The sequence below is a fragment of the Hyperolius riggenbachi genome, chromosome 1 (genome assembly GCF_040937935.1).
Source record: "Hyperolius riggenbachi isolate aHypRig1 chromosome 1, aHypRig1.pri, whole genome shotgun sequence".
In the NCBI taxonomy this organism is placed as follows: domain Eukaryota; kingdom Metazoa; phylum Chordata; class Amphibia; order Anura; family Hyperoliidae; genus Hyperolius; species Hyperolius riggenbachi.
In genome coordinates, this window is record NC_090646.1 from 446182643 (window position 1) to 446205365 (window position 22723).

The following is a 22723-nucleotide window of genomic DNA, read 5'->3' on the forward strand; positions in this document are numbered from 1 at the left end:
CAGTCCCTAAGGTAACTAAGTTGTTTTTTTTATTGTAATTCTTAATTTATTTTAATATTACAAAAAAAATTATTGGTAACAATTGGGGAGTGTGGGAGTTAATGAGTTAAATTTAATAGTGATAATTTTGTATTTGTATGTGAAAAATGTGTTTGGGTGTAGTATTACTTTTTGGCCACAAGATGGCCACATTTTTTTTTACAGGCGTCCTACAAGCGTCGGAAGGACGCTTGCAGGAAGGGAGGCTGGGAAACTGAGTTTTTTCACAATGATCGGCTGCTTCTCATAGAAGCATGCTGATCATTGCGGGGGCAGAGATCAACGAACGGGAATGTATTTTCCCGTTCATTGATCTCTGGGCGAGCGGGCAGCGGCGTGCACGATCGCGGGAGTGCGAGCGGGAGCGCGGACAGCGGCGGGGGGTGCGTATATCTACGCTCCGGGCGGGGAACTGAAGTCCAAAGGAGCGTAGATATACTGTACCCGGGCGGCGAAGTGGTTAAAAAGGAAATAAATATGGCATCAAGTTATCTCTCACTTCATGTTCCATTTAAACTGCAACTGCATCTGGAAATGATGCTTGCTGCCATTTTTATTTTATGCCAATCCTACCACATCTGAGCCAGTATAGGAACTTTCATGTGGCTGCTGTGACTAGCATTCACAATGATCAAGCATTAGGCCATGTTCACAGTGCGATCTAATGGAGGTATTGTAACGCACAGTATCGCACTGCAATTGAGAGTCTGTGGCGTTCAGAGTACATCCGATGCCTGCAATCCAACAGATTCTGGTATCCCAGTGTGGAGGATGCAGTGTGTTTCAGCATAAATGCAAATGTTAACAGTGAAGCATACTTTTCATTGCCTGTATGCAATAAAATGTTCATATAGCGGGTAATTGTGACTTTTCCCCTTTGTTGTGTCCATGTTTCTTCAGGGAAAGGAACACAGCTCTCACTGTGAACTTAATCATCCTAATGAACACACATCTTTGTAATACTTGAAACTGAAAGCTCTGATAAACTGTGTGGATGGAGAGGGAGTTAGTTGAGTTTTGGGTTTGCTTTTAAAATGGTTACCATATTTACACATTAACCACCTGAGGACCACAGTGATAAACCCCCCCCTAAAGACCGGCTATTTTCATAATTGGCCACTGCAGCTTTAAGGCCAAACTGCAGGGCCGCACAACACAGCACACTAGTGATTATCAAACACACACACACACACACACACACACACACACACACACACACACACACACACACACACACACACACACACACACACACACACACACACACACACACACACACACACACACACACACACACACACACACACACACCTCTGTTGGTGCGGTCTGATCGCCCCCGTGTTTATTTTTTTATAAATATTTGTCTTTTTTAAAAAATATTTGTGACTTTTTAATGTATTATTCGATCCCCTCCCTCCCCCCAGCCGGCCAATCCTGGCGATCGGCTGTTATAGGCTTCTGCCTAAGAGAGCGGATCGCTCCCGAGTGCCTCAGGGGGACAGCCGTGTCATACGTCAGGCCAGTGGTCCTTAAGTATGTGATAACTCCAAATCATAACGCAGAAAAAGTTTTAAAGTTTTGAATGCAGGATAAGCATCTTTATCACTTAATACACTCAGACCAGTTGCTGTTGGAATTTGATTTTTATGGTGACAATCCCGCTTTAAGCAGAGTACACACACTAGATTGTTCTGTGATTTACATAGTCTCTCAATAAGTACTGTAGCAGCATTTATAAGAGGTCTAGATAAAGGTTTTTGGTATTAAAGCCATAAGAATTAGACTGTTCCAATCCCATGATATGTCTGACATACATTGGTACTGAACTGGAAAATGCCAGACAGGAAAACATGGCTGCCAGGTTTAGTCCAGCACAACATAAGATTCGCCCTTTCCTGACCCCTGCCACCACCAAACTCCTCATCCATGCCCTCATAATTTCCCGCCTCGACTACTGCAATGCCCTTCTGTCTGGACTCCCTAAGACCCGAATAGCCCCACTGCAGTCCATCATGAATGCGGCTGCCAGAATTATCCACTCCTCCCATCGCTCCACCAGGGCGGCTCCCCTCCGTGAATCCCTCCACTGGCTTCCTATCCAGTCCAGAATCAGATTCAAGATATTGTGTCTGACCTACAAATCCATCCACAAAACCTGTCCAACCTACATTTCTGATCTTACTCAGAGATACACACCAAGCCGCTCACTCCGCTCCTCCAATGAACTTCGCCTGACCGTCCCCCGCATCACCCAGTCCCATGCACGCCTCCAAGACTTCTCAAGAGCCGCTCCGACACTATGGAACTCCCTACCTCCACCCATTAGGGCAGCCCCCTCCTTCAACACCTTCAAGAAGGCCTTCAAAACTCACCTTTTCACTCTTGCCTACCACCCCTCACAATTGCTCTAAACCCACAGCCGAACTCTGGTCCCCTACCTCTCGTGTCCATACCTCTCCCTCTAGATTGTAAGCCTTTGGGCAGGGTCCTCACTCCTTTTGTGTCCTACCTGATCATGCACCTCTATTACTGTGCACCCATGCTATGCATTTGAGTGAACCTAACTTGCCTAACTCCATGCTCCCATCCAGTGACTGACTAAGCATTACCTTGTACTCATACTGTGCTGTGTGATCTGGTTTTCTTGTATTCCTGTATTATCATATTGCTGTTTGTCACCCCTAAATATTGTCTGTAACCTAAATTAATGTCCAGCGCTGCGTAATATGTTGGCGCTTTATAAATACAACAAATAAATAATAAATAACATCAGCCCCTTTAGATAAAAAGTGTCAGGCCCATGTTCTAGCACACCACACAATTATGTGGGTGCATTTGGGCTCACCACTAGGGGCTGCGTTACTGGATCTAGTCTGGCACAGGCATCCAGCTAGGTGGATAAAAGTGTTTGACATAGTCAGAGCCCTTGGTCCCCTTCAGCACTTATGCTGCACCACATAGCTGGTGCATGTGCAATGAGATAGAGCTAGAATACACAAGCTGGTGCCTGAGATCACTGGTTATCTCATATAGGGCCATATGCAATTCACTTTCACCTGAGTTTTCTCCTAGGAGAATTTTTCATCTTCAGTTTATAACAACTTTTTAGGATTTTGCAATGGAAAAAGTACCAGAAAAGTAGGTGAAAAGGTACTATAAAGATTATTTTGAGTATTTGTTTTCTTGTTGGTGGTTAAAAATGCAGTTTGACAAGTTTGAAAATTTCACCTAGGAGAAAACTCAGGAGAAAAAGTTAATTGCATATGGGCCCTAGTGAGTAAGACTTCTAGTAGTTTATGCTCTTACTACAATAATGTGAGACTTTGCTCACCCCATGACTCCCCAAGCACCATTAGTTGTATTTCTGTGATCATAGTCTTAAAGAGACTCAGTCTTTTTACATGTTTTTGTCAAATTCCTGTTAAGCATGAATGCCGCGTACGAGAGAGAATGGCGCCGGAGATTTGGGCGCAGGACACAGCCAGTATATGGCTGATCCTGCTGCCGCACAAGTCCGGGCCGTGTTAATTACTATTCCCCCTCCAGGCCGACCTGGATAGTGGGGGAATGAAATAATTCGGCTTTCAGCAATTGCTGGAAACCGAATTATTGTTTTAAAAGCAACTTCAGGTCCATCTTCTGACGGCGCTGAAGTTACTCCCTGTGCCTGCGATAGCCGTAGTTCCTATTACGGCCTATGGTGGCGCCGGCTGCGCCCAAGTCTCCTGCGCTGCTGCGCCCAAGTGTCCAGCTCTGGATTTACCGTGTTCGTGAATGCCCCCCCCTTTTAATTGCCGCATCCCCATGGCAGATGGGTGTTTTATTACAGTTTAATAGCGCTGCAGAGCTCGCAGGGCTTCACTTCCTCAATGAGGCAGAGCTTCAGGCTGTAACTTTGCCTCCTCCGCAGTCAATCTCTGCGGATCGCCACCTCTCCCCACCTCCCACAGTCTTCCTTTCCAAGAAAGGGGTGGAGGGGAGGCGGAGATCCGCAGAGATGGATTGCGGAGAGGCAAAGCTACAGCTTGAAGCTCAGCCTCTCCAGGAAGAGAAGCCCTGCGAGCCAGGGCAGCATGATCTGCGACCTGCAAAGTCGTAGAACTTTGCAGGTCAATTACACTAATAAATCGCCCATCTGCCGCGGGAATGCAGCGATTCAAGGGGGCATTCATGCTTAAAAAGGAAGAGAAAAAGAATCATCATAAAAAAAAAAATACATAACTTCAGAGTCTCATTAAGACATTTGGTATAATGTGATTATTCCCTGCTGGGGCGTTTTGCTGAACTGTTCATTAACTTTTTGCCAATAAACGTTGAAACTAAAAGGCAAGTCTAATTCTCATTTAAATGGAACCTGAAGTGACAGGGATACGGAGGCTGACATCTAATATTAAACACTGTTTGCCTGGCCATCCTCTGCCTTTACTACTTTTAGCCATCAGGCATTTGACAAAACTGACAAGATTAGCTGCATGCTTGTTTCTGATGCACTTCCAACACCACTGCAGCCACAGATCAGCAGAACTACCAGGCTACTGGTATTGTTTAAAAGGAAATACATATAGGTCAGGCTGCATATACGTTTTGCTTCAGATAGCCTTTAAAAAAAAAAAGGCCCAGAGATGAAGAAAGGGGATTTATTTAATTTTTTAATTACCCGGGGCTTCCCCAGCCCCATAAGCATGGATGCGTCCCTCACAGTCATCCTGCTGTCCTCCGTTAAGCCGCAATCTTCTCCGTATGTGGCTCAGTGACGTCATCAGGGGGCCTCGTCACCTAGACTGAGCCGCGTACCTGGGGTTGAGTGCATCTGAACGGAGGATTCCGGGCAGCCTGCGGGAGTATAGCGAGCGACGCATCCATTCTTATGGGGCTGGAAGAAGCCCCGGGTAAGTAAAAAAAAAAAAAAAAAAACAGTCATTTTGTTCATCTCATCGTCTAAGACCTCAGTTGAGCTTGGGAAAAATAGATTGTTGGCTCCCATGGTGCATAAGGTTATATGTAATGCAAGCCCGATGAACTGATGAACACTATTGCTATATGTAGAACTCACTTTCCAAAATGCTTACCTCCCAGATGTATAGGCTCATCTAATGTCATCCACTTAGATTTAGGCATGGCTACAAGGACACCTTTCTCTCGTCTCATTAGCTGCATAGTGATGGTATCACCCACAGCATAAACACGCGTTTCTGTGGCAGCCACACTACAGGGAGAAGAAAGAATACTCATCAAATTGAGAACACCATTATTAAATAAATATCCACTTACCTGGGGCTTCCTCCAGCCCGTTGCAGGCAGGATGTGCCCTCGGCGCCGCTCCGCAGGCTCCCCGGTGGCCAACCCGGCGGCCAGGTCAGGCTTCTGCGCTCCAATCAGCGGTTCACGCGGGCGCGATGACGTCATCGGACGTCCTCCGGGTTGTACTGCGCAGGCTCAGAACTACTGAGCCTGCGCAGTACAGCCCGGAGGACGTCCGATGACGTCATCGCGCCCGCGTGAAACGCTGATTGGAGCGCAGAAGCCTGACCTGGCCGCCGGGTCGGCCACCGGGAGCCTGCGGAGCGGCGCCGAGGGCACATCCTGCCAGCCACGGGCTGGAGGAAGCCCCAGGTAATTGGATTTTTATTTTTTTTTCCCTCACCCTGAACCTTCCCTTTAAGCCAGTCAACACAGAAATCTGAACTAATGTGCTCAGAATCAAAGTGCCCATACACTATACAAATAACTGGAGTTTAACTATTTTCTAAAAATATTAGACTTATGTCCCTGCTTCAAATGTATTAGTTCTTAGCTGTACTACTCCTACAAATCATAGGCAAACATATGGGGGGGGGGGGGGGGTAGCAGCAGTGCGTGTACAGATCATGGAGCAGCAGTGCATGTACAGAGCATGGAGCAGCTCTGGGGAAGTTCGAGTCAGGTATGAACACAGCCCTGTGCCCTGCTGTGTGAATGCTTCACTTTCCCCTTCATTACCAATGTCGGCTGTCCTCATTATCTGCATCCAAACTGCTCCTGATCGATCTTGTTGAAGGGAACCAGAGAGGATGAAGTATACATACCTGGGGCTTTCTCCAGCCCCATACGCACGGATTGCTCCCACGCCGCCGTCCTCTGCTGCCTGGATCCGCCGATACCGGGTCCAGTCATTACCGCCAGTCGGCCGGCGGACGCGGGCAATTCTCCGCATCACAGCGTGCTCTCTCCATACAGTTACGCATGTGGCTGCCTACTGCGCAGCCGCATGCGTACGGGTATGGAGGGAGCCCCAGTGACCATGGACAATTGGCCGCGTCCGCCGGAAGTGACAGGCCCGGTACCGGCGGATCCAGGAAGTGGAGGATGGCGGTGTGGGAGCGATTCAGGCTTATGGGACTGGAAGAAGCCCCAGGTATGTATAAAATCATTTTCTATTTTAGCTGGCCATTCGTCTCCCTGGTTCCCTTTAACAGTCGGTTGGACAGGAAATTGCATTGTGTACCCAGCATGATGTCCTACCATATTATACTGTATTGTGCATGGCTGAGGTAGACCTTTCTGGAATCCTCCCCCCCCCCCCCCCCCCTTTGAAAATCCTGGGGTTGCCCCTGAAATCATAAAAATGTTTTCTGCTTCAGTGTCTCTTTATAAGTGTACCTCAATGCTCAATCAACACTTCAGTGGCTAAGAAGGCAGCTCACCAGTCTCATGTCCCTGGCCAGTATATAAAGCCCTCTGACATCCTAATCAGTGTCAGAATAAAATGTTAAACAAACAAAAAAAAAGTTAAAAAAGGTGATAAGGCTGTACATGTGGCTGTTCTAAACATCCTGGGGAGAGTGCAGGAAAAGTTAATATTTTTAGAATTGACAAGACTGCATTCTAGATAGCAGCCATAACCATGTGATGTCAAATCTGATTCATTCAGCTGCAAAACAGTCTTGAACTTTTCAGCCCTTTTTCAGGACCTAAGCCAATTCTTATTTGGATTGGTACTATATGTTTATCCTATGTCATGTGTACTTTCAGGTATGCCTTAAAACATACCTGAAGTAGTAAAGAAAAGAAAATGTAAAAACAAAAGGGGGAGAGAAAGTCAAAAGTGCCCCCCCCCCCCAATTATCATTTGCTGTTATATTGTAAACCTCTTACCATTCAGAAAAAGAAAACCTACCTGCAAAACAAGTAAGCTGGTCTGGCTGTAATCTGGAAGCCTTTGAGCCACACCCCCACCAGTAATGTGGACTGACTGGGTATGGGTTGGCTTCCAAAATCAAGCAAACCTTGCTTGGGGGTAGGGGAGGGTTTGGCATGTGCAGTGTGTGGTGATGGTATGTGAATGAAGGAGGTGGTTATGCTGTCTTGAAAGTAGATTCTACACCTCACATAGTGCCCCATTTACAGTGCCTCCATATGATCTAATTTCAGGGACTTTCTGCAGGTCATTAGCAATATCTGCACATTGCTTGTATACTAACTGTATTTGGTAATATCTGAATTAGCTTGTGTGGGGAAAAAGAAAAGTTTTAGTTGAACTTACCTGGGACTTCTAATAGTCCCCTGCAGACATTCTGTGCCCACGCAGCCACTCACCGATGCACCGGTCCCCGCCTCCTAAGTTAACGTCTAGCATTTCTGACTTTAAAGTCGGAAAACCACTGCTCCTCTGTCCTTGCGCCCGCTGACATCACCAGGAGCGTAATGCGCAGACGTAGACCGTACTGGGCCTGCGCAATACACTCCTGGTGACGTCAGCGGGAGCGACAGCACAGCCACACAGACGCAGTGGTTTTCAGACTTTAAAGTCGGGAATTCCAGAAGTGAACCGGAGGCGGGGACCGGTACATCAGTGAGTGGCTGCGCGGACACAGGACATCTGCAGGGGACTAATAGAAGCCCCAGGTAAGTTAAACTTTTTTTCCCCCCACCCCCCTACAGTACTCCAAAATATAATTGCATTTCCTTAGCAATATAAGTTGTCTAACAAAATGCCCCACCCCAGTGTGAACATAGACCAAGGCTGGTTATAGAGGGATTACCTTTTCAGATCTTTTTTCATAACGGAGCTATAACAGATCGGACACCTACTCCAGTCCTTTTCACTCAGTGACAAGTAGTGCAAGATGCAAGCCCAGCAATATATGTGTCCACAGCGAGTAATCTTTGCTGCAACTGGAGGGTACAGACAGATTGGACACGACGGCACTTCATGGCTGCAAATGCGCTGTAGAAACAAAGGCATTATGGTGAGTATCCTTCATGCTTTACGGAGACTTCAAGTCTGAAGGAAAACCTTTTACATTCAGTTTTACCACCACTTTCCATAGTCCACTTTATTTCAGATTGAATTCTGTGTCAGAGCTACATAACTTTCAAACACCAAGATGTTGTGGACTGGTATAAAGGCATATACAGCGCCCATGCCAGACATAACAGTCTACAGCCAGGCAGTGACAGTTCATACACATTCAGCTAAGCCAAGCAGCATGCACCGCCCCACTATAGGCCAGAGTACAGTGCAGACAGCAGAAAATCTGACTTCATGTCACATGTATTTAGTACACAAAAAACAGAATGTCTTTACAGACTTCAAATAGGATTAAAGAGTAACTGTCAGGCTGCAAAAGCCAATTTAAACCTCTATTCTCCTGTGTTAAACAGTTTAGAAGGAAGCCAAAGGCAATACTGAAGTTAAAAATCTCTCTTACTGTGACGTGTGCTGAACAGCAAGGCTGTTATTCCCAAGCTGGTAAGGAGGCCGGCAGGACGCATAACAGATAGAAAGCATTCTGGGGCTGCCTCTTCTCCCCACTGCACTACCTTGGGTCATCCCCTTCATTTCCCCATCACACCCTAAGGCTGCTTCCACAGTGAGAAGTTACAGGCTCATGTTACAGCAGCTTTTAACAGCAGCCTAAACTCACAGCACTGAAAAATCACAGGGCACATGTTCCGTGTATACGAGTATACTGCATGAGTCCGCTATTGTTCCTAGCCACATGGCTAATTAATATTCACTGCACAGTAGTGTTGTCAATTAGGATCTTTTTTGTGAGTCAAATCATCAGGAAGCAGGGAGGATATGACATCACAATTGGCTTCACACGAGACAGACAAACATGGAACCTGCCATGAGCTGTCAGGAGCATCATTCTCTGGAAATACTATATAAAAATTCTGTGAAATCCAAAAGTGGACAGTGAAATGCATATGTAATGTAAGTACAGCCAATATTTAGCTACTGATATAGGTGTTTTTTGTCTCTGAGACCCTATACCTAACAGCTCCTCTTTAATAGCAAGATCATCTCAAATCCCTCCCACCATAATTAGCATCCAAAGTCCAGGAGTAAAAATATCACATCCCACCCTTTATCCCCCAAACTGTTGGAAGCATCTTCCTCCAGCGACTTGAAGCCTGCCATTAATGGTATTTCAGGTAAGCCTCCCCTACTGTATAGCATTTTTTTACAAGATCAAATAGCAGAAATCTGATTAAGAAAAAATTAATGCTGCCTCCTAAAGTTAGCTAATTAGGCACTGATCTTGTTATGCTCAACCTTTGTGCTTACTTGATCAATCGAAAGTCAATAGCAATGAAGACCATAATTTATGGGACTAAACTGCAGGGCTGTGGAGTCCGAGTTGGAGTCGAGGAGTTTGAGCAATTTTGGGTACCTGGAGTTGGAGGTTTTATGAACTAAGGATCAAGGATGGGTTCATGGGTAGTTCACTACTCGAATTTGTGATTAAATGAAACTTAATTGCCTCAGCTGTGCGGCTGGGAGAGAGAGGGGGTTACTTACTCATAAGTCCACTGTCTACGCATTCCAAACGTCTTGCAAGCGTCATATTGGACTCGTTGCAAGACTCACTACCGGGCACTTCCTCCTTCAAGCCAGGAGGAAGTGCGCGATAGTGAGTCTTGCAAGGCATTCAATAGGACGCGTGCAAGACGTTTGGAACGCACAGAAGACAGCGGACTTATGGGTAAGTAACCACCTCTCTCCCAGCCGCACAGCTGAGGCAATTAAGCCTCATTTTAAATCATGAATTTAAGTAGTGAACTACTCATGAGCCCATCCCTGCTAAGGAGTCGGATGATTTTTGTACAAAATCCATAGCCCTGGTAATATACTAAGGAGTCGAGGCGTCTGAGCCATTTTAGGTACCTGGAGTTGGAGTCGGTGGTTTTATAAACTGAGGAGTCGGATGATTTTTGTACAGGCTCCACAGCACTGCTAAACTGGACGCTTCATTAGCTTCCTAAAAGTTTTGAGACAGTCATTTGCAGTTTACAAGAACCCACCTCCAAATTGACTAGAGTTATGTTATGCAAGTAAGATTTGTACGTTTGCTGGACTTGCGCTTTAAGGGCCCATTCGCGCTAGAATTCGCTTTTCTGAGCGTTTTGCGGTTGATTAGCGGTTTTTAAAAACGCTCCCATTCACTTTTATTAAAATTGTTGTAAAAAATGCAGAAAAATTGCCGCAATTTCACGATCGCGTAAACGAAAATCGTGGCAAATTTTCCGTTATTTTTATGAAAGTGAATGGGAGCAATTTTAAAACACGCTAATCAATCGCCATACGCTCAGAGAAGCGCTTCTAGTGTGAATAGGCCCTCACTCTACTAATTACATCCCCCACCCCCAGCCATAAGCCTAGCTTTGCACTCAATCCTTTGCTTGCCATATGCCCAACCCTAATCTTTCAAATATTTTCCTGGAATCCCATACTGTCATGCTAGAACACGATGCGTTTTTTCGGTCGATTTTCCACTCGTTTCTCTTATCAATTTCCTTTCAATTCTGAGAAATAGCCCGGAAAAATAAAATATCGGACATGATGGAAATTATCTATCGAACCGTCTAACACAAAATTGTGTGGAGTGTTCCTAGTCATACTTTACTAAAAAAGTTAAAAACCTAGATTTAAAGTGTTGACTGCTGCAGGGACATGTGGTGAGAATAGTTATTCAGCTCCCATACATACAAGATGGACATTTTTATGGCAGGTAACTTGTCAGTGAAAATTACATTGTTCTGACTGCAACAGAGGATTGAAACTTGCATAGAACTCTGGATTCTTCTGCACTGGCTCACTCAGCTTTTATCACAAGTGTTTTGGTCTCAACTTCCCTCGAGATAACTCCGGGATCCAGACGCTGGCAGCCGTTCTTCCTGTCCTCTGAGGCTCTAAATCCCTGATAAGATCGCCATGTCTTCATGACCAGGGCTGTGGAGTCGGTACAAAAATCTTCCGACTCCAACTCAGACTCCTCCTCCTCAGTTTCTGAAACCACGACTCCGACTCCAAGTACCCAAAATTGCTCAGACTCCAACTCCGACTCCTTAGTCGGATACTTAACAGGGCTGTGGATTTTGTACAAAAATCATGCGACTCCGACTCCTCAGTTTCTGAAACCACGACTCCAACTCCGGGTGCCCAAACTTGCCCTGACTCCGACTCCACAGCCCTGTGTGAAACCATTTAAAAACAATGGGATGCTTTATCCTTACCACGGCTTCACTGTTTAACGGCAGCAACGCGGAGGCTTATATTGTCGTAGTGTGTGCTCTGTCTGACCTTATGAACATTACAGGCCACAATTACTTGGAACTATACCGCTGGCTGTGTGATCAAGTTTAAATAATTGAATGTTGTCTTACAATTGACCTTATCCCTACGAACTCCTACTAAAGTTTGGAGGCAACCATATATCTTTCAATTAGGGGACATTTGGATGCTTTGGAACTTTGCAAATAATCATATATCCAGCATCTATTACAGAATTATTGGAAGCTTCTATACCCAAGGCTCTGTCATAATTTAATGCAGTGTTTATGCAGGCTCTATAAACTACTAACAATTCAGTGCAGTGTTAAGTAGGCTTTACGAATTGCAGCATGGCAGGTTTTATCATTTTCTCAGGGCTGTGGAGTCGGTCCAAAAATCCACTGACTCCAACTCCTCAGTTTAGGATTCGACGACTGATTCCTCTAATTTGCATATTACAATTTTGTTGATTAACAGTATGTAACGTGAAATTCATCTCTTAACTGCCAACGCTTAGGAATTTTACAAGACAACTGAAGTGAGGATATGTAGACTGCTATATTTATTCCCTTTAGACTAAAACTAGTCCTTGGTAAGAGTACTTGTAAAAGGTACAAACCGGAACAAAGAACATCAGGCCCTAGGCAATGTAACTGTGGGTACATGTAAGAATGATGTGCAGGTACTCTGCAGGGGAATGAGGAGATTCTTCCACTAATACACAATCTGAACAAGGTTTATGGGTGACAGACAACACCTCTCTGTTCAATGTGCACAACATTCTCAGTGGATTCCCTGCAGCTCTGTGGGGAGTGCATATGTAGAGTATAGTACTACTGTGTAACAAAATAAACCTGAGACAGATAAAATTAATTTTTTTACATACCTGGGGCTTCCTCCAGCCCCCTTCAGGTTAATCAGTCCCTTGCTGTCCTCCTCTGCCACCTGGATCTTCTGCTATAAGTCCAGGTACTTGAGCCAGTCTGGCGCAGTGCGCATGCACACACTCCGCCGCCGAGAGCGTACTACACCTGCGCAGCACTATTGCGCAGGTGCAGAATTCTCCTGGCCGTGGAAGCGGCATGCCGGACTGCGCTGACTGGCTGTATTACCGGGACTCATAGCAGAAGTTCCAGGTGGTGAAGGAGGACAGCGAAGGGACTGATTAGCCTGAAGGGAGTTGGAAGAAGCCCCAGGTATGTATAACACTTTTCATCTGTCTCAGGTACCCTTTAATTTGTAGTCACCAAACCAAATTTTACCAACATATCAAATTATTTGATTTCATGAGCAAAGAGTGCATACATTTGCATAAACCAGCATCAATGCAGAATTATTTCCATCTCATTGACCATCTCTATTAGTGACACGGCTACATATCAGGCTTTATTCTTACAGCATAGATGTTATTTAGTATATATAAGAGATTCCTGTGTACACATCATATATACACTGTACAGTCACAATCAGATATGTATATCTGACTTTAAAAATACGGGGACTGCTTTATTGAAGCAGCACAAGTAACTAATTTTGATTGGTTCATTTCATTTTTGTGGACTGAACACAGCTATTACTGTATATATACTGTGTATATATACACATTATTTTTAATGACTATTATCTGAGAAATAGAACATTTTATCATATTTTCTATTTTAATTACAGTTACAAATTCATTAGGAGTCGGTGCATTTTTTCCCGACTCCGACTCCAGGCACCCAAAATTGCTCCGACTCCGCAGCCCTGCTTTTTCTGCAGATAAAATGTATACTTTGATCATATCGGTCGTTTTTCCAATTATCCTCTGTGAGTGGTTATAATCATTTACAAACCAAGGTTTGATTACTACCTCAGATTACCTCCTTTGGCTATTGGAAAGGGTGTCAACTATTAATTCATTATATTTGGTGTACTAATAAAATAATTGCTCTGATCGGTTGGGAGGCAGTATACATGTGCGGATATTTATAATCTGATCATATTATCTGTAGAGAAGTCCTGATGTCCACAAATATAGCTACATGTTTATTAACCCTCCTGGCGGTTTATAAAAAAATCCGCCAGGGGGCAGCAAAGTTTTTTTTTATTTTTTCATGTAGCGAGACAAAGTCTCGCTACATGATAGCCGCTGCTCAGCGGCATCCCCCCAGCGATCCCGTTCAAAGAACGGGATCTCGTGGAGGGCTTCCCCCGTCGCCATGGCGACATGACGTCACCGACGTCGTGAAGTCATTGGGAGACCCGATCTACCCCTCAGCGCTGCCTGGAACTGATTGGCCAGGCAGCGCACGGGGTCTGGGGGGGGGGGGGGGCTCACGGCACGGGGAGCGCCGCGTAATCGGTGCGGAGCGGCGGCGATCAGAGGGCACACGCAGCTAGCAAAGTGCCAGCTGCGTGCTGCAAAAAAAAAAAAAATCATCAAAATCGGCCCAGCAGGGCCTGAGAAATCCCCCTGCGCGGCATAGCCCGTGCTCAGCACGGGCTTACCGCCAGGGAGGTTAAAAGTATATCTTTAAGAATTGATGCTCAATTGCACATCTATCTAGTAATATTCATGGTTTTATAGGTTATCAAAAATTTGCAGTTTGAGCAGCATATATTGGTTGCGCTTTCCTTTTTTGTTATTTATTAAGTAGAATTGGTACTGTATGTACATAGGTTTATCTCAGGTGACATTTCACTTCAGGAACACTTTAAAACCGGGAGTGTCACCATAAAAATCTAATTTCAAAAGCTTATCGATAATATATTCCTCTTCCCTTTAGGGCTGGTTCAGGAGGACGCTTGCAGAGCGTTTACAGCCAGCGTTCGGGGCTTGGCGTTAAACGCTCCCATTCAAGTGAATGGGAGCGTTTGTACCAAGCTTTCACGCGTGTTTACACGAACACGGCGTTCGGGTCCCGATTTTCACTGGCGTTCAAGGAGCCCCTGGAAGCTACATGTTGCTTCCAGGGGCGGTTAACCGCGACGGGTAATGTTCCCCTAGGGGAAGAAAAAACGCGACCACATCCGAACGCAATGCGAACGCTGCTGAAAGCCCGAAGGCATTGCTGCCGCGACGCCAACGAACGCAACGCCTCCAAACGTCCGTCTGAACCAGCCCTCACAAACGCGGCGTTTGGGTCCCGATTTTCCCTGGTGTTCAAGGAGCCCCTGGAAGCTACATGTAGCTTCCAGGGGCAGTTAACCGCAACGGCTAATGTCCCCCTAGGGGAAGAAAAACGCGACCGCATCCAAACGCAACACGAACGCTGCTGAAACACAACGCCAACGAACGCAACGCCTCCAAACGTCCATCTGAACCAGCCCTTATTTCTTTGTCTAGATGCTTATCTGAAACACGATCCCCTGCTCACTTGTGTTTACAAGCAAGGCTGAGGTGACTAACCGATTGGAGAAAAAAAAAAAAAAAACGTAAAGGGCAGAAATGACATCAGGATTTAGCCTAAATTGTGGGCAAAAGACATGGTCCCCAACAGGAACAGAATTCTCTTCATTTACTATATAAAATTCACTGAAATCAAAACAAGGACAGTACAATACATGTTATGTAAGTAGATCAAGTATTTATACATGTATTTTTTTCCATGGCATAGTATGGCTAATCCTACTGCTTTAAAGCTTAGCATTAACCTAACTTTCCCCTCCATGAAATTGCCAAAACAATGAGTATTTCTAATACTGCAATTACTTTGGAAACTCTTTAAAAACTAGGGTGCCTTCCCACTTAGTGCTACCATAATGCAATTGCCATGACAACACTGAAATGAAAACAGAACAAATAAAGCATATGGATTACTGACCACTTGTTCCACTAAGTCCCAGCTGACCAGTGTGTCAGGATCAGAGAAGTGCACACTGTAGTCATGATCATCGGACACCACAAACTGGCAACTATAGAGAAAGAAAAAAAAATAGAAAAAGAATGTCACCTAAATATAAATCTAGTTTACTAAAATGAAATGTGTCATATGACGTGACTCTTACTTTGCTTGTAGAAACAATTCCTTATTGAAAGGTTTGTGGCCCCACTTGTTGCGCCTGCCCCAGTTTCCGTGCCCATCTCTATGTCCTCCAGGATGGCCACGGGGTTCATATGTGAAGTTAAGTAGGTGGTTTAAGTTTATTTTCTTAGGTCCTGAATACTGGGCTGGGCTGAACTCTGCCCGCTGACTCTCTGCTACCTATAAAGTTAAAAACAGATCGGTTATGCTGATGTCACTGGCAGGTATTCAGTAAACACAAAACACATGGCTTAAACAGCTTCACCTCTTCTCGTCTTCCATATGTAAACTGTTTTGGGCCCCCTCTCTGAGGCGGAACCTTGTTAAAAGTTTTGCTTTTCTGTGGACCGGAGCGGCGGGTCTGACCGGCAAAGCTTTCATTTTTCGGGTAAGTATTTTCACGTTTACGGCTGTAGCGCTGCTTTGAGCTGCTGCCACCACCTTTTCCATCTGAAACACAAACGACGGGAAGTTCCAAGTTAGGTTGTAATATAAAGCCATTTATAATTTCCATATACTTTGAGAAGGCTCTTCTCTGCAAGCTGATCCCTTCCACTGCAAATCTCATAAACAAACACTGCATTAAAAACAAGAAGCCAGCATGACAGGGTGGGGACATTATCTGTTAGCACAGCTGGGTGGAGCCATGCTTCGGCAGACACTTTGCTGGATAATCGCAATGTTAAATCGGGTAATGCACAGCAGCAGGAATAAAGCCAGGTTTGTTTGTTTTTTCTGCTCTAAATTGAATTCTAAAAACAATTTAAATATGTGTATATTTGAGCAGAGTATGGTCCTGTAGCAGGATTATTACTGCAGAATGTCAGTACTCGCTTTGTCCAAAGTACATTGCATAGTTTATGAAAGAAATGTGTACAGTTTACCACAGCTGGAATTCTTCCATGTATTACCATTTATCACGTCCATAGGGTTGCAATGGTATGAATATTCACAGTATGATAACTGTCTCAAAAAATACCATGCATCACGGTATTACAATTATTTGGACCTGGGCCTCCCCTTTACATTAATGTCAAAACCCCACCCCAAACCCCCTCCACCAGTATGGTAGCCAGACATGCCCCACTCAGCATACATGATTAAGCCGCCTGGAGATTTGGGCACAGGGTAAAGATGGGATGGTTCATGGCCCCTTATTTATACTAACTGGGGCTTCCTTCAGCCCCATGAGCGCTGTGGCGCAGAAGCCCACGGCTGCGCATGACTGACCGCATTATTGGGAGTCGTAGCGCCAGAATGGAGGGGCCAAGGAGGATAAGGAGGGAGGCCATGCTCCTCATGGGGCTGGAGGAAGCCCCAGGTAAGAATAAATAGGAGGCAGTCTACCATATTAAGGCAGCAGAACTTCAAAATTTTCACTATTAGTCCTGCAAGTAAAAGTATTCCAATGTGCCAGCAGCTAACTTAGTTACACTCAAAATGCCTTCCGAAATCCCAATTAACTTACCAGTATGTTTTTGGTATGTGGGGTAAACTGGTGTGCCCAGAAGAAACCCAGTATGTTAATTTATATATTACGAAGTTAAGTCCTTGACTGTACTGTATATTAAGTAAATGCCTTAAATCGTGCAGGGAAGTGTAAAAACTAAAAACACTCCATCCTTATTCAGGACATTCAAATACCAGGTTGTGTAACCAAAGAAAACACTAGCCTCAGGGCAATGACCTTTAAACATCATCTGGAACGACTCCATTTTTTTTCCTTGCACAACCACTGAATATTAGCTCTACAGGAAGTTACGGTAAATGGCCCTAGTTTACTTGAGGTAACCATGTGGGAAACCTCATATGGAACAGTCATTCAATAAGCACCATCTACAATATGAAGCACTGTAATTGGCCAAATAATGTGTGTGCTTAGTCATTACTACCTTTCCAAAACCTAAATGTTCAAGAGGGTGCTGTCCACCCAATCATGTCAGCAGAATTTCCCCATGAGGGTTCCTGCTGGGTCACCTCAAGTAGACTAGCATCAGTTAAATTACTGTGGAGGGAACCAAAACCAGATCAAATTCAGAAAGCCAACTGATAGTTACCCAACTAAGCTGCCAAGTAATCATAAGCGTTGTCAATCTGATTATCCCTGTGCTAAATTCCAGTTCAGCCTACAGCATTTCCAGCTGTGAGACAGCACAGATGTTAGGCAACCAGCAAATGACTATCCACCTGAGCACCTCTTGTATAAAAATACTTAAAACAAACCTCCCCTTCACACTTAAAAGCGCAAAACCGTAAAGCGCAAAACAGTATTGCACGGGTGATTTTACCACTATTAGCGGTGTAAAATCACTGTATACTCCGATTCAGAGCGATCGTGATCGCACCTGAATCATAGCAAAATGCTGCAGGGAACATGTTTGCGATTGCTGCTAATATTTAAAGTATTTATATACAGCCGACATATTACGCAGCACTGTACAGAGTATACATTGTTTTGTCACTTACTATCCCTCAGAAGGGGTGTGTGTGTGTGTGTGTGTGTGTGTGTGTGTAGGGGTGTGTGTGTGTGTGTGTGTAGGGGTGTGTGTGTGTGTGTGTGTGTGTGTAGGGGTGTGTGTGTGTGTAGGGGTGTGTGTGTGTGTGTAGGTGTGTGTGTAGGTGTGTGTGTAGGTGTGTGTGTAGGTGTGTGTGTAGGTGTGTAGGTGTGTGTAGGTGTGTGTAGGTGTGTGTGTGTGTAGGTGTGTGTGTGTGTAGGTGTGTGTGTGTGTAGGTGTGTGTGTGTGTAGGTGTGTGTGTGTGTAGGTGTGTGTAGGTGTGTGTAGGTGTGTGTAGGTGTGTGTAGGTGTGTGTGTAGGTGTGTGTGTAGGTGTGTAGGTGTGTAGGTGTGTGTAGGTGTGTGTAGGTGTGTGTAGGTGTGTGTATGTGTAGGTGTGTGTGTGTGTAGGTGTGTGTGTGTGTAGGTGTGTGTGTGTGTAGGTGTGTGTGTAGGTGTGTGTGTAGGTGTGTGTGTAGGTGTGTGTGTGTGTAGGTGTGTGTGTGTGTAGGTGTGTGTGTGTGTAGGTGTGTGTGTGTAGGTGTGTGTGTGTAGGTGTGTGTGTGTAGGTGTGTGTGTGTGTAGGTGTGTGTGTGTGTAGGTGTGTGTGTGTGTAGGTGTGTGTGTGTGTAGGTGTGTGTGTGTAGGTGTGTAGGTGTGTAGGTGTGTGTGTGTGTTTGTGTGTGTGTGTTTGTGTGTGTGTCTAGGGCCAATTTTTATGGGAAAGCCAATCAACTTATCTGTACGTTTCTGGTATGTGGGAGGAAACCAGAGTACCCAGAGGAAACCCACACGGACACAGGGAGAACATACAAACTCCTTGCAGATGTTGACCTGGCTGAGATTCGAACCGGGGACCCAGCACTACAAGGTGAGAGCGCTAACCACTACGCCACCGTGCTAATAGCGAAACACTCGGTGGCAATCACGGCAGTGAGATCACTGCCATAGGTTAACATTGCGCTACCGCTTTAAAAAGCGGGAATCACCCGCTAATCGCCAAAGTGAGAACGGGCCCTAAGGGAGGTTTGTAAACTAAAAATCATAAAGTTTTATTTCACCAAGCATGACTGGGTCCTGCCTGAAATTGGGTTTGGCACAATAGAATACATAGCTTAAAGGGGCACTACAGCGAAAAACTAACATTTTAAATATGTACAAACGTACAAATAAGTACATTTCTCCAGAGTAAAATGAGCCATAAATTACTTTTCTCCTATGTTGCTGTCACTTACAGTAGGTTGTAGAAATCTGACAGAAGTGACAGGTTTTGGACTAGTCCATCTCTTTTTAGGGGAGTCTCAGGGATATATTTATTTTCAAAAGCACTTAGTGAATGGCAGTTGCTCTGTCCAACTGCCAAAGAACTTTGTAGGGAGCAGGGAAGCCGGCCAGCATCTTTGTATAAATCCTTTTTAGGGGATATCTTTATAACGAATAAAAGCCTTGCTGAGAATCCCCTATGAAGAGATGGACTAGTCCAAAACTTGTCACTTATGTCTGATTTCTACTGCCTACTGTGAATGACAGCAACATAGGAGAAAAGTAATTTATGGCTCATTTTACTCTGAAGAAAAAAAAAACGTACTTCTGATTGGTCTATGTTTGCACATATTTTAAAAAACTATTTTTCGCCGTAGTGCCCCTTTAAGTAGAGGATAGTGCTATGTATTGTGCCAAACCCAATTCCGGGCAGGACCCAGACAAGTCTTAAAAGTGTGCACTTTGTGGTGGGGGGGGGCAGTGTTGGTTTACTTACCCACAGCGGCTGCTCTATAGCCCACCCCATGTGTATGACGGCATCCATTTTCCTGCTGTCAAAGCCGCAGACCCGGAGGTTTGTGCCCACGATGTCTTCCGGCATGCAATATGGTCGCAGACACGCTCGGCATCGCAGGCACTTCAAACATCTGGGACTGCTGCATTGCAAGCAGGAAGATAGGTGCCCTTGTATACACGGAACAACAGAGCAGTCCCGGTAGGCAAGTAAAACACTAAACCCCCCCCATAAAGCATACTTTCACATTCCTCCCATAGGGGAGGTTCATTTTAAATATTTTTACTTAAAGTGCTCAGTTCCCTTTAATTGGCTGTATAGTTCTCACTTTTGCCCCATTCAAATTTCTACTTGTCCAAGCAGATTTCACCCCCTGTACAGCACAAAGAGAAAAAAAACTGCTTTGAAGGCAGAATTCATGATTACTAGTCTTGTAATCAGCTGCCAGTGGCAGCTAAAAAATTGATGTCACCAGTGTGACCCCAGCTACAATATTTAAATATACAGTAACTGTCTGGACAGTAGGACTTGTTGAAAAGGAGGTATGGCAGTGAATTAACTTTTATACAGCAATATTACCTTAGCAAACTCTGGTTCTGTACCATTAAAGTGGACCCAAATTAAAAATTCAAGATTTCAGAAATAAAATCTATTTTCTAAGTTATTATAATAAATAGTTGCCTTTTTCAGCTGCATGATGACAAATATAAAATATTTTACACTTATTGGAGAAACCCCTCCCTTCCTTTCATATTGCCGGGACAGAATCCGGCAAACTGGTAGAGTAGGTGGTGTCCAACAAAGGAGGAATTGCTAATGGCTGCCACCTGTATAACCCTAGTTATGCAAAGAGGAGGGTGAAAAGCATGCACTGAAATGCTCATATGCTTGAAGGAGTGTCTATTTATCTTTGTATGTGTCAGAGTGGTGCAACTAAATATTTTGAATTAAAAAAATGTTTGGGTCCACTTTAATGGGGCACAAACATTGCAAAGCATTAGTGGCTCTACTTCTCTGCCTCGCACTAACCTTCCTCTCCAATTCCCTTGGAAGGTAAGTGAGCTGGAGGCTAGGCCCATACACAGCTGGGAATCTGATCCTTTGGGCAGCATTGCAAAGCCGTAGCTGTGCAGACTGTTCTATGCAGCCCCGGTGTTACATTGGGCTCTATTCTCAATGACTTCCCGCATGCGGTAAAGTCAGTGTGGGAAATTTGCGACCAAAACATCGCCATGTTGAGATTCACAAAATTTTCCGCATGTTATTTCCGCATGCGGTAAATGTGCGGTAGTAATGCGGAAAAAGTTCCGCAAAAGTCGGTATTTTCGCCAAAAAAAAAAAAAAAAAAAAATCACAAAATATTTCAGGCGCATTATTTCAGCGTTAATTACCGATTTTTTATCACCTACAAATAGTAGGTGATATATTTTGCATCCCATTGATTTTAATGATGTCTGGAGGCTTAAAGGGAAGGTCCAAGCAAAAAAAAAAAATGAGTTTAACTTACCTGGGGCTTCTACCAGCCCCATATAGCCATCCTGTGCCCTCATAGTCACTCACTGCTGCTCCAGTCCCCCGCTGGCAGCTTTCTGACCTCGGAGGTCAGGGCCGCATTGTGTACATTTTTACGCATTCCCGCTAGTGCAGGAACATTAACATATACATTTTTACGCGTTAGTGGTGCAACGCATACATTTTTGTTCCTGCACTAGCTGGAATGCGTAAAAATGTATGCAATGCGGCCCTGACCTCCGAGGTCAGAAAGCTGCCAGCGGGGGACTGGAGCAGCAGTGAGTGACTACGAGGGCACAGGATGGCTACATGGGGCTGGTAGAAGCCCCAGGTAAGTGAAACTCATTTTTTTTTTTGCTTGGACCTTCCCTTTAAGTGCTATGCTTGGTGGACTTTGAAATTTTTTTTTTAAACTATTTTTCATGCAACCTTTTTACCGCATGATTACCGCACGTTTAATTGCTGTTTTCGCACTCTTTTTACCGTATGCGGAAAATTTTAGTGAATGCAGAAAAAATGCGGAGATTACCGCTGGCGGTAATATTTTGCGGTGATTTGGCCTCTTTGAGAATAGAGCCCATTGTGTGGGGGGTGGGAAGAACAATGCTCTCTCCCGTCATTCAGCCAAAGTGATCTGCCCGGACAAATCACTGCCCAGTTAGGGGGCATCGATGACTGCCATACAGACTGGAATATCAGAGAGGCTATCTTGGCCTAATTTCATCTGGCGTCTGTTCAGGCCCTTAAGCCTGGAACACGCCATGCCTTTCCCATCAGATCAACGGGTCAAATATATTTCCAACATGTCCAGTCAGATCTGAACAAAATCGATCTGAAACCTGATTGGAACAGCTGGAAAATTATCAATTCAGCCCATCCATCTGATAGAAAATTGCATGGTGTGCACCAGGCATAAAATTACAAAAAACCCCAATACTTGTTTAAAAGCCTGGTACAAACCATGCAATTTCCAATCAGATAGATGGGTCAAATTATTTACAACAGATCCAATCTGATTTCCGATAGTTTTTCTGATCGCTTTTGTATAAAAATGGTCTGCAAATCTATCAAAAACAATTGGAAATCAGATCGGACCTGTCAGAAATAATTGATTTGACCCAACTATGGGCTCTATTCATAAAAAAGTTGTCGCGAAAAAACTCCTGGAGGGAAAATACCGCAGCGGTATTTTAGACTTCTGGGTGGTAATTCATAAAAATCTTGCCAGCTGCGATGCAAATGCGGAGATCTCCCGCTGAAGGCTGGCGGTAAGCGGTCGGAAGGCATGCGGAAACACTTCAGCCGGCAGAGTCCCTCCGTGCACTGCTCTCTCTAGGAGGTCTGTCCCATTCACT

The 22723-nt window shown here is 44.7% G+C and overlaps 1 protein-coding gene across 1 annotated transcript in view; it reads right to left on the reverse strand.

Moving 5' to 3' along the window:
* RNF10 (ring finger protein 10) overlaps nt 1–22723 on the reverse strand; it is a 44343-nt gene that overhangs the window by 20537 nt on the left and 1083 nt on the right. Inside the window, exons 2-6 of the mRNA XM_068238692.1 lie at nt 15851–16035; nt 15569–15765; nt 15385–15475; nt 8061–8245; nt 5109–5245 (exon numbers count right to left, since the gene is read on the reverse strand). Of these exons, the coding sequence (XP_068094793.1) occupies nt 5109–5245; nt 8061–8245; nt 15385–15475; nt 15569–15765; nt 15851–16035 (795 nt within the window). The remainder of the gene's footprint in view (nt 1–5108; nt 5246–8060; nt 8246–15384; nt 15476–15568; nt 15766–15850; nt 16036–22723) is intronic.